Source organism: Cariama cristata, unplaced genomic scaffold, assembly GCF_000690535.1.
Source record: "Cariama cristata isolate BGI_N322 unplaced genomic scaffold, ASM69053v1 scaffold12365, whole genome shotgun sequence".
NCBI classification, from domain to species: Eukaryota; Metazoa; Chordata; class Aves; order Cariamiformes; family Cariamidae; genus Cariama; species Cariama cristata.
Window position 1 is genome coordinate 14,543 of NW_009615835.1, and position 14,155 is coordinate 28,697.

Below are 14,155 nucleotides of genomic sequence, written 5' to 3' on the forward strand. Positions count from 1 at the left end.
TAGCCACTTCATCCACCAGTTCCCTCAGGACCCATGGATACACCTCATCAGGTTCCATGGACTCGTGCACCTTCAGGTTCCTTAGATGGTCTCAAACCTGATCTTCTCCTACAGCGGGTGGTTCTTCGTACTCCCAGTCCCTGGCTTTGCCTTCTGTAACTTGGGCGGTGTGGCTGGTGCACTTGCCGGTGAAGATCGAGGCAAAAAAGTCATTGAGTACCTCAGCCTCCTCCATGTGCCAGGTAACCAGGTGTCCTATTTCCTTCCGGAGAGAGCCTACGTTTTCCCTAGCCTTCCTTTTATCACTAAGGTACCTACAGAAGCTTTTCCTGTTGCCCTTGACATCCCTGGACAGATTTCATTCTATCAGGGCTTTAGTTTGCTTAACCTAATCCCTGTCTGTTCAGACAATTTCTCTGTATTCCTCCCACGCTCCCTGTCCTTGCTTCCACCCTCTGTAGGCTTCCTTTTTGTGTTTTGTCCAGGAGCTCCTTGTTCATCCACGCAGGCCTCCTGGAGTTTTTGCCTGACTTCCTCTTGGTTGGGATGCATCGCTCCTGAGCTTGCAGGAGGTGATCCTTGACTATTAACCAGCTTTCTTGGGCCCCTCTTCCCTCCAGGGCTTTATCCCATGGTACTCCACCAAGCAGCTCCCTGCAGAGGCCAAAGTCTGCTCTCCCGACGCCCAGGGCAGTGACCTTGCTGTGCGCCCTCCTCGCTGACTTAAGGACCCTGAAGTCCACCATTTCATGGTCACGGCAGCCAAGGCTGACCTTGAGCTTCACATTCCTCCCCAGCTCCTCAACGTTGGTGAGAACAAGGTCAAGCATATCACCTCTCCTTGTTGGCTCCTCTATTACTTGGAGAAGTAAGTTATTGCGACGCCCAGGGCAGTGACCTTGCTGTGCGCCCTCCTCGCTGACTTAAGGACCCTGAAGTCCACCATTTCATGGTCACGGCAGCCAAGGCTGACCTTGAGCTTCACATTCCTCCCCAGCTCCTCAACGTTGGTGAGAACAAGGTCAAGCATATCACCTCTCCTTGTTGGCTCCTCTATTACTTGGAGAAGTAAGTTATTGCCAACATATTTCAGGAACCTCCTGCATTGTCTATGCCTGGCTGTGTTGTCCCTCCCAACAGATACAGGGGTGGCTGAAGTCCCCGACGAGGACCAAGGCTTCTGGACACAAGGCTGCTCCTATCTGTCTATAGAGGGCTTCATCCGCTTGGTCTTCCTGGTCAGGTGGTTTGTAGCAGACCCCCACTACAATGTCACTTGTCCCTGCCTTCCCTTTAATTCTGACCTATTAGCTCTCCATCCATCCCCAGGCGGAGCTCCATGCACTCCAGCTGGTCATCGACACAGAGATCAATTTATTCAAGCTATCAGAAACAAATTACAATTTTTAAAACTACAAACCGTTATGTATTCTTGAAAATCTGAGGATTTCCCAAAAGTTGTCTGACCATTTGAAATATTTGCTTTATCATATAAGACTTTTGATAGGAAGGTAGCAGTCAATCTAAAAAATAAAACATAAGGACTTGACAAGCAACAACAAACCAACCAACCAGCCCAAGCTAGCTCTTTCTCAACAGCATAGATTAAGTTTCCAAACTTGAAAGCAATTCCTTGCACATTCAGTAGTCCCTGAAGCAAAGGAATGGCATGCACACATGAAAAGTTAAGCACAGCAGTCACAGTGCCATTCTCTACCTATCATTTAAAGTTGTATACCTTAATGCCCTTAGTGTCCTCTTCATCAAATGACCCAATATCAAAAGCATCTGCTGCATTTACTTCTCCCCGGGGAGGAATCAATGGTGGAGGATACTAGAAATTAAAAGCAGCATAATTAAAGAGAAATTAATGGATGTTATTTAAACCCATTCTGTAGATACATACAGCCTTTTCATTTTTTGCACAAATTACAAATGACTGTGCAAAAGTATGTCCCTTGAAATTAAACTTCAGTGCAAAGCTGTTCTCTACATCTTTAATAACTGCTCCTCCAAAAACATGGGGAAAAAACCCCTACAGTTTAGAGACAGCTAAGCAGAAGGAACCATGCAGTCATTTGACCTTGAAAAAGTAGTAATTCAGTACTACCAATGAGGAAGACTTGTAGTAATTAATATAAAGCAGTTTTCATCAACAATCCTCCACGTATTCGTGCAGGTGAGTACCTGTGCTGTGGACTGGAACTCTGAAGTTTTCTCTCTATTACCTGTTTAGGCTTATTTTCCTTTTACTGCTTTACCAAGTAAGCTAAGGTTACTATCTTAATCCTTTACCTTTTGTAAATAGACTTGCTGCCAATCAATGCCTTTGAAGAAAGGATGTTCTTTTACCTCTTGTGCACTGCAAAACAAAAGTAACTGAAGTCAACAAAATGAAGAGGCTTTTCAAATGTATTTGAGAAATATAAAGTCTTCAAAGGTCACATTTCCATCACTTGAAAACATTGGTAAAATGTGCTTTTTTTTTTAAGAAAAAAAAATGTCTTCCTAAGTAAACAAGAGAAGACTTACATGTGGAAACACCAGAAATAGTGCTGTAGGTCTGGCAAGCAATCACTCTTGTTTTGCTATGGTATTCCATCATTTCCAACAACAAACAATACTTGTCCCTTGTCAGATCCCACACACTACTTCTAAGTAACAACCTTACTCCACACCATTTCACGTTATACATATTTTATGGCAAAATAAGCAACTACTTTTCATAGGCCCAAGGCTGAAAAGCAATCTCAGGTCATCATCATAGAGGGTTCCATGGTAAAAAACTCTCTGAATATCTCACTGGAACTAGAGCCAGCCCCAGTCTCAGGTGTGACTACAAATTAATTGTTATCACACATTGCCAATAGTTTCTCAACAGTTATTTACTCCTCTCATGGTTTTGTCTCCTAGTCTCACAAGAGGTACACACTGGCTTTTTAAATAGGTGGCAACAACAATTTCTGTTAACAGCTATAAGCTTGGCAGGAGCAAACAGTGTTTTGCAGTCAATAAACCAAAAAGTGCCCTTTTCTTTAGAATCATGAAATGAAACAGGTACATCTGGAAATGGAAGCAACCCAAAATGAAGCAAGTATTCACAGCTTTCTGTACTTGGTGGTTTTGGGACTGGGGTTTTTTTTTTTGTGTGTGTAATATGCTTATATCATTACAGATACAATATAAGCAATAAATCTTAGCTATCAGTATGTCTGAGTCAAGTGATACGACTTCATGCCAAAACAGATTAGGCAAAAGCATAAAAACAACACAGGGATGAAAAGTATGAACGCTACCCAACATAAGCATGACTGCAGAGAACTCAGGGGAAGTCTTTAATGACAGAAATTGTTCAAAAATTTGTCCAAACCAAAGGAAGCTGAAATGTAACTCCATGCAACAGCACTTTTTAATGTTCTCTTTCCAAAATTACATTCGTCACAACAGGAAGCAGACTTTTTTACTTGAAATGAATTCATTCATTTACAGAGAAGTGGAAATTTTTAAAGGCAGTGGTCCAAAGAGAAGACAACACCTACCTTCTTCCTTGGCATCCAAGCCTCTTGCTAACATCCCGTTGCAGGAGCCCTTCCAAAAGGGACTTCAGTTCAGGAGAAAATGAATCTGGTAGTTCCACATTCTATGAAAAAAAGAAGTACAAAAAGAGACATTTAATTATAGAAGTAGTGTGATCTGCTTTCCCCACATAGGAGAGTAGCTTTTCTTTGATACTGTTCATAAACAACTACCCATGTGTAAATACAGCTTTCTCAGAAAGCAGGCTATATAGTTCCAGTTTTTAGAGGAAATGGGAGTTTAGTAAAAAAGAGGAGTATAAATACAACTGTCACCAGGATCCTTACCACGGTGAGTGTCATCCGGTCGATCTCATGCTTATCTTTGGTTTTGTGCTGTCTGAAAGGACTGTGACTGTAGAAATAAGAAAATGCACTAATAAATGTAAAGCCATAACATATCAGGTTATTTCAGATGTGGCAACCCAGAGTTTAGCATCCTGTTAGTCCCATTCTTCCACCTCATCAATCCTGTCCTGCAGAACAATAAAAGCAGTAAAAGATTTTAGCATTTACAATGAAAAATGAGACTGTACACACTAGCACACTGTGGCTACCTCAAAAATATTGATGTTTGATCTCTTACAACTTTGTTTTCTTTTCTTACTACAAAGAGTTACACCACTCTTTCTCTTTTCAGTACAATTGCAGGTGGTGGACATCAAAATCAAATTCAGAGAAAAGGAACCATTCAAATTCTTTAAAGACGACACACAGACATCCCTGAGGATTATCAAACTCAGGGAAATCTGATTTAATTACTCCATATAAAGGCATTCAGAAGGTTAGTTTATTCTTAAATGCAGTGATGTGTCCTTAAAGATGGTGTTTCACATGCCTTAACAATTAGATCTATGTCTCCCAAAAACCAGAACAGTTTCATCTAACGAGAAAACCCTGAACAGTTCTCACAACGTAGACATTTAAAAACATTGATCTATATATGGAAACTGAGCATGACCTACAGAACTCACCACTCATCTACACGGGAAGAATGATGCAAGACCTTCAAGTAAGTAGATGAAACAGAAGGTAATCACAGATACCACAGCATTAGTGACTGGGAAGATATTTGATGATATCTGGTAAATTATCAGCTTTATCCCTTTCCTGCTTTATAATTCTGTTTTGAGTTTGAATTTTTCCTTTTAGCTACAGAAGACCTGAGAATATTACAGATTTACCGTGTAGTACTTAAACAACAGCATGAAAGAAAGCAGAAACATTTTAGTACGAGATTTTTCAATTAGATTTAGGATATATTCCCTGTTCCTTAGTTTTCTTCAAAACCATGAGGGAATGTTATTTTTCAATATTAGAATGTTATTTACTTATCAATACATTAATTACCTATTATAAAGCATTTTGTCTTGCCACATGGCAGTGTGTACTAACTTGTTTCAACTGGGGACCTGCTACTCAAGAGTCATTTCCCTTTTCGCCTCAAAAACGTTTCCGATGAATGGATCTGATGGACAGACCAGGACTTCCATTTTTCTATTTTTAAGCATGATAGGTAAGAAGGCAAGAGTAAATGGCTAAAACACAGCCTCATATGCTTTGACAATGAGGCTCTGAGCAGACCAGGGAAGCAAATGATTCACTGGGGACTTACGGGCAGATTTTGTGCCAGGTTAAATTTACTAAACACCAAGAAATGACACCATGTGCCCAACCCTTGTTTCGGGATACGAGTTGTTTAATTGGCTTCAGAATAGATGAGGAAAGATAGTTCACAAGAATAACGCTTTAGCTTCTGGCCAGCCACCGATACCATCCCACACACCTCTGTCAGAAAGAATCACAACCCATAAAGACTGAGATCTCCCCGCCCCACAAGGCCCAGTTTCCGTGCCAAATGGGCTCATTCGCTCCTAGCTAGCTCCTTCATCAATCCTGTGAAAGAAGAACCAGTCCAGAGTCAGTCGGATGCCCTAATCCTCTGTGCCCAAGTGACTCAAAAGGAAAAGGTCTTAAAAGAAAAGATGAGGAGGTCACAGTGGTCCTGCCTGTGAAAGACATGCTCCTCCCTCCTCCCAGCAAACCCAAACCGTTGTGTGTCTTGCTACCAACAGAACTCTTCAATGAGCGATTACAGACACAGAGTACTGCTCCCAGCTGCATGATGCCGTCTGTACTTAGAAATACTTTTTTTTTTTCTTTTTGGCAATTTAAACACCATTTCTCTCTTCATTTGCACACTTACATTTTGTCTATTTTGAGAACAATTAATGTTAAATTGATACAGCTCTATAGTTCAATTCAGAAGTCACACATTTACCTTCCTTCGTACAGCGCCTGGGAGAGAGGTCAAGAGCTTATAATTATGTGTGAGGACAAAACACGACCTAACTAATGATCAGTCTTTACAGAGAAGCACTCCAAAAAGCTTAAAAGATTTCTTCTATTTTGCCATTAACACTGAGGATGCTATTTTGAACAAACACTTGCCAATCAGTGTTTATTGACGGTTCAGATAAATCTCATAGCCTTAACAAATTCTACATAGTCACAGAAGTTTACTGAGAAGTTAACAGTTGACAAAGCTGTAATTATCGTATACTTTTGTACACCAATATGGTAACAGGCCAGATTCAGCAAATGAAAGCATCCACACATTGTAACTTACCCAAACACTAAAGAAGGGAAGACTGAGTATCACGTTAAAAGGGAATTGTGTGGCAAACAGTTTCACCGTAACAGCCGGTCTTAAGCATAAAATGAAGCTCTTAATTTAACAGGGCTGCTAGTGTATTTAAGCAATGAATAACAACTTATCATTTAAAATACTAACAAATGCCAAGAGACGAGTAAATCGCCCATCAGTAGAAGTCAAAAGAATGGATAGAGCATCGGCCTTCCTCACTGCCCCACACCTGCACCTACTAAAGGAAGCAGGGCTTGTGTTTTGTTTGTTTGGGAAGCAAAAAAAGCCTGGTTTAGTCTCACGTGCAGACGTGGTTTAAGTTGCAGAGACGGCAGTAAGATACCATTTCAGATAATACATAATATGTCACATATTAGTAATTTCAAGGGAGAGGACAGTGACGAGGCCCAGGCTAAAAAAACAAAAGCACACACGACATGAAACTTCACTCACCCTCTGAGAAGTTTGAAAAGCATGCAGCCTAAGGAGAACCAGTCTGCACTGCTATCGTATGCTGTTCCCTTCTGGAGCACCTCGGGAGCCATGTATCCATGGGTACCTCTAAGAAGCAGAAAGGGACAAAATCTTGATTACAACCAAAACTATCATTGAAAAAAAAAATTAAAAAATTAAAAATCATTGTTTTCTCAGTAAGATAGCCTAATTTAAAAAGAATTCATTTTAAACATGATTTTACTTTGCTTTTTCTTTGGCCACACATACACATGCATGTTTGGTTTGTGTATATCTACTGAGAAAATACCTTCAAACATAAACAACAGAATAACAGAGATGATGAGGCAAACTGAAGCGGCTACACAAGATTTAGCAGAATCAGTGCAGGGGTCAGTAAGCAGCCTTCTTTCTGTCTAAGAGCAGAACACAAAAGAGAGGTGGAAAGGTTGCGTATTCTGTCCACTCGTTTACAGGAAAGACAGACACAAGGACAGTCGGGCTCCTGATATTTCAGGTCAGATCACTCCAGCCCTGGGACCTGCAAGACTGAGACCTGCTCTCACCCACCAACCCAGAAACAGGGCGAGGAGAGCTGGGTTGTGCTCTCCCCGTGTGTTTCACCTGTCTCCTTCCAGCTAAGGCCTGTGAGCCAGATTTAACAACAGCAGACCTCCTCCAGAAGTCATCGCTGGGCACCACTAGAAAGCAGGCACCACGTAATGCTTTGACTCTTGACATAAGTGGAATGTATGAACTTTTTCAAGAAGCTACTGAATTGCAAATCTTTTAAGATATGACAGGATGAAGCTTTCCTTTTTGCATAAATTCTGAGACTATATCAGGGCAAACGAGGACCTAAGAACAAAACGTGCCAGATAAGATGTGGAATCCACACACAGCCCAAGAAATTCAGATCGCAGTTACGACCTGATGCCAAGAGGCAGAAAGGAACACAGTTTGCCTCCAGTTCTACAAAGATCCAGAAAGAGAAAGACACAATAAATCCTGGTTTTTAGTCAGTTTCGGAATATTTAATTATCCATTTAGGACAATTAAAACAATCTGGTACTTTAACTCTGTTAGGTTCTTATCTCCTCTCAACAGTGAATCATCTCAAAATAATGTGTCATCTTCCAGCCATGCCTACACATCAGCTGCTACAAACTGTGCAGGAAAACAGAAAGAGGAGACTGAAAAACCTTATTAGAGTATCCAGCTTAGCTGTGTTATAAAGCAAGCCTGTGCCACACAAGTGTTATTTTTTTCCTTTAGGCAAGGTTAAATTATAAAGACACATAACGGACTTATTCAGCAGTAATTACCATAGACTTATTTAGCAGTAATTGTACGTGCAACAACTCTCCCAAACATAATACTTACACACTAGCATGTGGCTTCTTTTTGGAAAAATCACAAGCTAGCCCAAGGTCTGATATCCTCACATGCCCATGTTCATCCAACAAGATATTTGCAGGCTAGAAATCCATAGACACAGAAAGGTTACTGCTTGGTGTTTTTCAGTTGACAGAACTAGAGATTTTCAGAACACAGTAACTCATTCTCAAAGGTCAATACTCTCTGGTAATTGGTAATTGCCTTTTTCTTGTTTTACGTCAATATAACAGACACTTCTAGACAAAATCTGCATTCTGACAGAGCACTACCATCAACTCCACAGATTATGAAATACTGAAGAATAAAAGAAGAGAAAAAATGGGGAAGGTTTGAAACAGAAGGTACATGAAAAAATACGTTTTGGTCTCAAGTTCACATTGCTTTTGGTTCTTTCACAGAAGGGCTGGTGTGTGGCTCTTACATCCTTTATTTGCAATCTACGCTCTGTGCTCTCTCTGCAGACTTTTTCCCACTTCTGATGTCACTCGGCTCACGGACACCTATCTGGGAGCAGACCTCAACTTCCCAATTGTCAGCTGAACACCCTCAAGCAACCGTCTTCCCATTAGTCTCCCGTCACACACACCCCTCTTTCAGGGCTCACAGAAATATAGTCTAGTCTCTAAATTAATAGCATAGTATAGTCTCTAAACTAGTAACATCATTAAGATGCTAAGTGAGATGAGTAACACTGCACAGGATTTATTCTGACCCCATAAAAGCAACTCCCAGGTCAGTTAAACTGGATACGGCACAGATTAGAATTATTTCGAAAAATTACTAGAAAAATCAGCCAAAGACAAACAAACAATCTGTATCCTTCCCAAGAAAAGATTTCAGGTAAGATAATTCATTTAACTTATCAGTACCTCTGGATTATTTGCTGCTATCTGATAACGATCTGTGTGAATGCAGTCACTATGTTAACGATTACCTTTAGGTCTCTGTACACAACAAAGCGATTGTGCATGTGTTCTAAACCCAGGATGATTTCAGTAGCATAAAACCTCATTTCTTTTTCAGAAAACACTCCATGTTGGGAGAGGTGGTAGTGCAAATCTCCTCCTAAAATTAGAAGAATTGAGATGCAATTAAAAGAACAGTAAAATCTTGCCTCACAGGCAGACAGCATGACGTCGTGGGGGAACAGCATAGCATTTGTAGGTTCTAACAACCTGTGGAGCACACAGAGACCCTCACCTACACTCTGCAAGTACATATGGTAACAAATATACCTGAGAAAGTTAATAAATAAATTTGATCAATCTGAAACTCCATTTTAAAAATACATTTACTTCACATACATTTGCAGTCAGTGACTAATCCAGCAACTGAGTCTTAATGCAAAGGATTTCCATAGCAAGTAAAATGCAGTTACATATATCAGTTTCTGGAGAACTGCATAAATCAGCATACAGAACAGCCCAGGTTGGGAGGGACCTTGAAAGGTCATCTGGGCCAGAATATTCAAATATTCATGCTGGGGATGTTTTCACACTTTCCTAATCAAAGAACAGACACAATACAGCGTCACTCTGTGAGCTAATCCACACCATCAACATATCAAATTACGAATATTCCTAGAAAACTGTTTCTGATCAAGCTACAGATTTAAAACCTTCAACCAGTTACTTGAATTTGACTTACAGCTTACATTTTAATGAGAATCTTCCCTTGCAAAGCATCAAAGCCAGTCTCTACGACTTACAGGATATGAGCCTCATTTCTCAACTAAATTTCCAGCTTTGCAACACGGTACGTGCAGATGTGTCCGACATCTGTCGGTGCTTACCGCAGGACCACCGTCAGAGGTTGAGTCTAAGTCCCAGAAGTGCTGAGCATCCTCAGCAAACAAGGGCACTGCAGTATCTTCTCTCTCCTAACTCCCTGTGTGTTCTCAGAAGAGTTATGCTAAGGCTTCTAGGTATAATTTCTTTCCTTTGAGGAATGCTTTCCCCATCAATTTTCTTTGCAGAGCTCTTTATAGCAGCCCTTTTATTTTTATTTTGAAAGCTGCGTCCCTGATCTCCTCATACATTTCTCCACATGACCATAACTTCATTAAGCTTCCAGCCTAGTAGGCCCTTTGATATCTTTATTTAAATATGTTAATGTCATAAGGTAACAGATTTTCCAGTCTGTTCTGTACCTGCTCTGGTTTAGATCAATTTAGCCCTCCTGCTCGCATGCGGATGCTTCACACCTCAGGTTATTTTTCCCTCATTCTCCTTATGATCTCAGCAAGTCCTCCTGCCAATATTTCTGCAATATTATCATCATCTGCATGAGTCTCGCTTACCATTCATCAGGTCCAGAATGAAACAGAGTTTGTCAGGGGTGTGGAAGGCATAGGTCATACACACTATAAAAGGACAGTCCTAGATGGAAAGGAGCAAAGAGTTCATCTCAGGTAATAAGTACTACTTAGAGAAGCTAAAAAGACAGATAATATTTTTCCTATGATATTTGGTAATATTCGTAATAATTTTCTAAAGCAATTTGTGTACTAATCTACATACTCTGATGTTTCACTTACAGTTTCAAGATCTTAGATTTTGCTATCTCATTTCAATACAAAAATAAAAAAACCTACAAGAAGGCAACTTGAAAAATGCAGGTAGCATCACTATCTTCTAAAGATTTGCAACTACAGCAGCTAGAAATGCTCTAGAAATATTGACCTGAGTTTGTACTAGACTTACACAAAAGTTACATTAAAGGTAACAAGCGTTAGGCCAGCTCAGAAAAAAATAAGGCTGTTCCCATGAAGTGTAAATGCACTGTTTCTCATGACTGCATGGCGAGTGTTCAGTTGTCGGAACACTGACCAAGATGCATCATGTACAAAATCCCACAGGAAAGGAAGTTTTATCCTCACCTATACATTAAATGCAGCTACACTGGTAATACCCTGTCCATGCCGCTGAACCCCCCCTGCAGAGCTGCACAAAGGTGACAGCGAGGCCTTCTGCCACCCGCTGCTGCCCGTCAGCTCTCCGGCCACATTTGCAACAGCTGATTAAAAGGAACATAAATATACTAGGAAGGAAGTCACAACTCTGAGGCGTATGCAACGCGTGGGAAGCAAGAACAGCAGGGTTATGCAAAACCCAGAAAACATGCATGGTGGGTGCAGATTTAAGAAGGTGACTACAGAGCGGCCAGGCGCAGGGATGGATTACATTCCCACCTCTTGATGCACTTCTACCTTAATTCACACAGATGTTTAAGACAAGCAGCCATAAAAAAACCCAGCTGAAGAAGCGCCTCGTTGCTGCCAACGATCTCCTCCGTGTGTTGGTACCTCTATAACGCACACGCACTGAAAGATGCCATGGCAGAAAGTTGGCAGACCTTCCTCTCTTCGTTACGCCTATATGCAAGTGGATCCCTTCTCCAAAGCCGTGTGAAACCAGGGCTGTTTGGTTACTCTACAATGAAAACTCAAGGAACAGCTGTGCTATCAAAACCGACGGGACGGCACCGTAACACCGACAGACGACGGGCTGACCCCAAAGCTGACAGGAAGACGAGCTACCACGAGTTTTAAATGCTGACGAGCCAGAACACCACGCAGGAAGCACACACGTGACCTAACGTGACTTAAACAATGTGTTAATTATGGCAGTATTGATAGTGAAAGCTCTGGGAATCTCTAACAGGAACTCGTTTCCTTCCCAATTTTGAAGCAGCAAAACACGGCGGCCTTGGGCAGAGCCGAGGCCGCGGGACCCGGCTGGGGGTGCCGCCTCACGGCCCCGCCGAGCAGGAAAGGGAGGGAACGGCAACGCCGTCCTCACCCGCCGGCCGGCACCGTTCACGTCGGTTCCTCCTTCCACAAGGCAAAAACCACATTAAGGTTGAAATACCAAGCTTTATATACTTGACTGTAATCCCCACTTGGATTGATCCTGCTGCCATGTTCAAACCTAGCTGTATTTTATTGTTTACGGCGCGAACACTAATTCCACGTGCACCTCTGCAGAATGCAGGCATGGGTTTGAAACACCCTGCAGAAACACGCACGAAAAATGCCTAATTGCCCAATGGTCCTAGAAATAAGGAGACTACAGGCAAGGCAGTATGGCATCTAACAAAAGATACTACCTCTCGTTATAAACTTTGTATTGCTCGTAACTGCAGACTAGTGTAGTTACCACTTAACTTCAGAACAAAAGCTTCAGTAGAATTATTAACTTAATTTTCTGAATCAACTGGATAATTCAGAAGTGCCCCCAAGCAGGCTTCCTAAAACCTTAGAGCAACCTAACTACCCAGAAGGATTTAGTGTTAGAATTTAAGTACCATACACAGAAAAATAAAAGGGTGTTTCTATACCAGAACATAGTATGCCTATATTTTTATGGATCTCATATTTTAAAAGAAAAGAAATCTGCAAGTGTAAATGTGATGCATAATTTGTTTTTGTGTCAGCCTTCCTAATTTAATCACTGCCCTCTCACTGCTGAAGAGTGAAGAAATTGTAGTACTGCAATATTTTTCTGACACAAAAATCACTGCAAAAGAGTATTTTCCAGCATAAAAATAAAAAAAACCTATATTTTTTTTTCAATGAAACATAAAGCAATAAAGCAAATTTCCCAAGAGAGTAATATTTTGTTGCAGTCAAGTTTCTTCTGAAAAAAATAAGTGTCAGTATGACAGTAATGTGTGAACTAAGAATAGTTTGGGAACAATTCCTTACATCCAAACATTCCTGGATTAAGTCAAAAAAAAATTGTGGAAAATAAATTTCCGGTAATAAATCATGTGGAAGGAAAAAAAAAAAATCGTAGGAATGTAATATTTTAAAGACATGAGTACACTAACAATTACTTTAGAAGGAAACCTTTGATTCTGAAAAAACCCGTAACCCGCGCGCCTGGTTTCAGCCCACGGCTGTAGAAATGACAGCAAACAGGTGAAAAACGCGTGCATGGTGCAGAGCAGCTGTGTACCACATTTAACTAAAGGGTAGCTCTGTCCAGGCAGGTCTTGCTCAGAAAGATGTGCAAGTCAGTGCTTGAAACCCTGAGCTATTATCTGCCATTCCCACAGATGTTCCTTCAAGCCGACTATCAAGATTTGGGAATTGATTCCATTTTTTTGAGCGAAATCGAGACTCCTACAAATCTCGGTACACGTGAAAACAAAGTACCTGTTCTCCTCAGAAAAAAAAAAATCTTGATAATTGATCTCAGATGTTTTATTGTTCAGCGTGCCCACTTTTGCTGTACCTTATATTTATCATCCCTTGGAGGGAATCTTGAATCCAGCCGTTAGTCAAATTATCTCAGAAAGAGCCAAGTAAGACAGCTTAACTGCCTAGTTTTTTCAGAATGAGAGAACAAGAAGACACAGTAGAGAGGAGCCACAGCCCTGCAAGGCCCCTGGTCTTGCAGTGCCGGAATGACCTCCTCCTACCCGCCAGGAAAAGATTTATTAAATAACCATTTCCTCCCACTAACAGCATCTTTTGGCAGATTGTTTTTATACAGCCCATCAGCAGCAATGATCTTGGTGATTTCAATGTTCCAGTTTTTGAACATTGGCTATTACAGAAAATAATAATCTTTTTTTCCTTTTAACAGACAGTACAATATTTTCCCTACTATACTATCTTCTAAGAATTTCAGAATGCATTTCCAGCCCCCAGACTGATTATCTCCACAGGAGAGGAAGACAGGGCCGGTATCTTACAGAAGAGGAAACACAAACCTCAGCAATAGTTTGTCCATGTTACACCAACCGCCAGCGACAAAGCAAATATATCAACGCAGAATCCGAGTAACGTGAAGCCCACCTTTTGTACTCTTAGGCCAATCCAAGCAGTTCCCTATGCTCTGTAGAGGTGTCTGTCATATTTCAGAGCTATGCCGATTTGAAATGTTACCATGAAAAGCTATTCTCACGACGTAGCCACGATGTACTCCAATTTGGGAGCTCCCTATTCAAGAAGTAGTTGTGAATGCCAAAAAGTTTTAGGTGGATTAACAAAAATGATTACACAAACATATGTGTAATCTGCACAGCTGTTACTATGTATTTTGCTGAGACATCTGGATTCCCAGTTAAATGACTA

At 41.0% G+C, this 14,155-nt stretch overlaps 1 protein-coding gene across 1 annotated transcript in view; it reads right to left on the bottom strand.

Moving 5' to 3' along the window:
• LOC104161504 (beta-adrenergic receptor kinase 2) overlaps positions 1 to 14,155 on the bottom strand; it is a 65,536-nt gene that overhangs the window by 6,461 nt on the left and 44,920 nt on the right. The window contains exons 10-17 of the mRNA XM_009699972.1: positions 10,373 to 10,451; positions 9,008 to 9,138; positions 8,059 to 8,153; positions 6,676 to 6,783; positions 3,864 to 3,930; positions 3,540 to 3,640; positions 2,296 to 2,362; positions 1,739 to 1,834 (exon numbers count right to left, since the gene is read on the bottom strand). Coding sequence (XP_009698274.1) covers positions 1,739 to 1,834; positions 2,296 to 2,362; positions 3,540 to 3,640; positions 3,864 to 3,930; positions 6,676 to 6,783; positions 8,059 to 8,153; positions 9,008 to 9,138; positions 10,373 to 10,451 — 744 coding nt within the window. The remainder of the gene's footprint in view (positions 1 to 1,738; positions 1,835 to 2,295; positions 2,363 to 3,539; positions 3,641 to 3,863; positions 3,931 to 6,675; positions 6,784 to 8,058; positions 8,154 to 9,007; positions 9,139 to 10,372; positions 10,452 to 14,155) is intronic.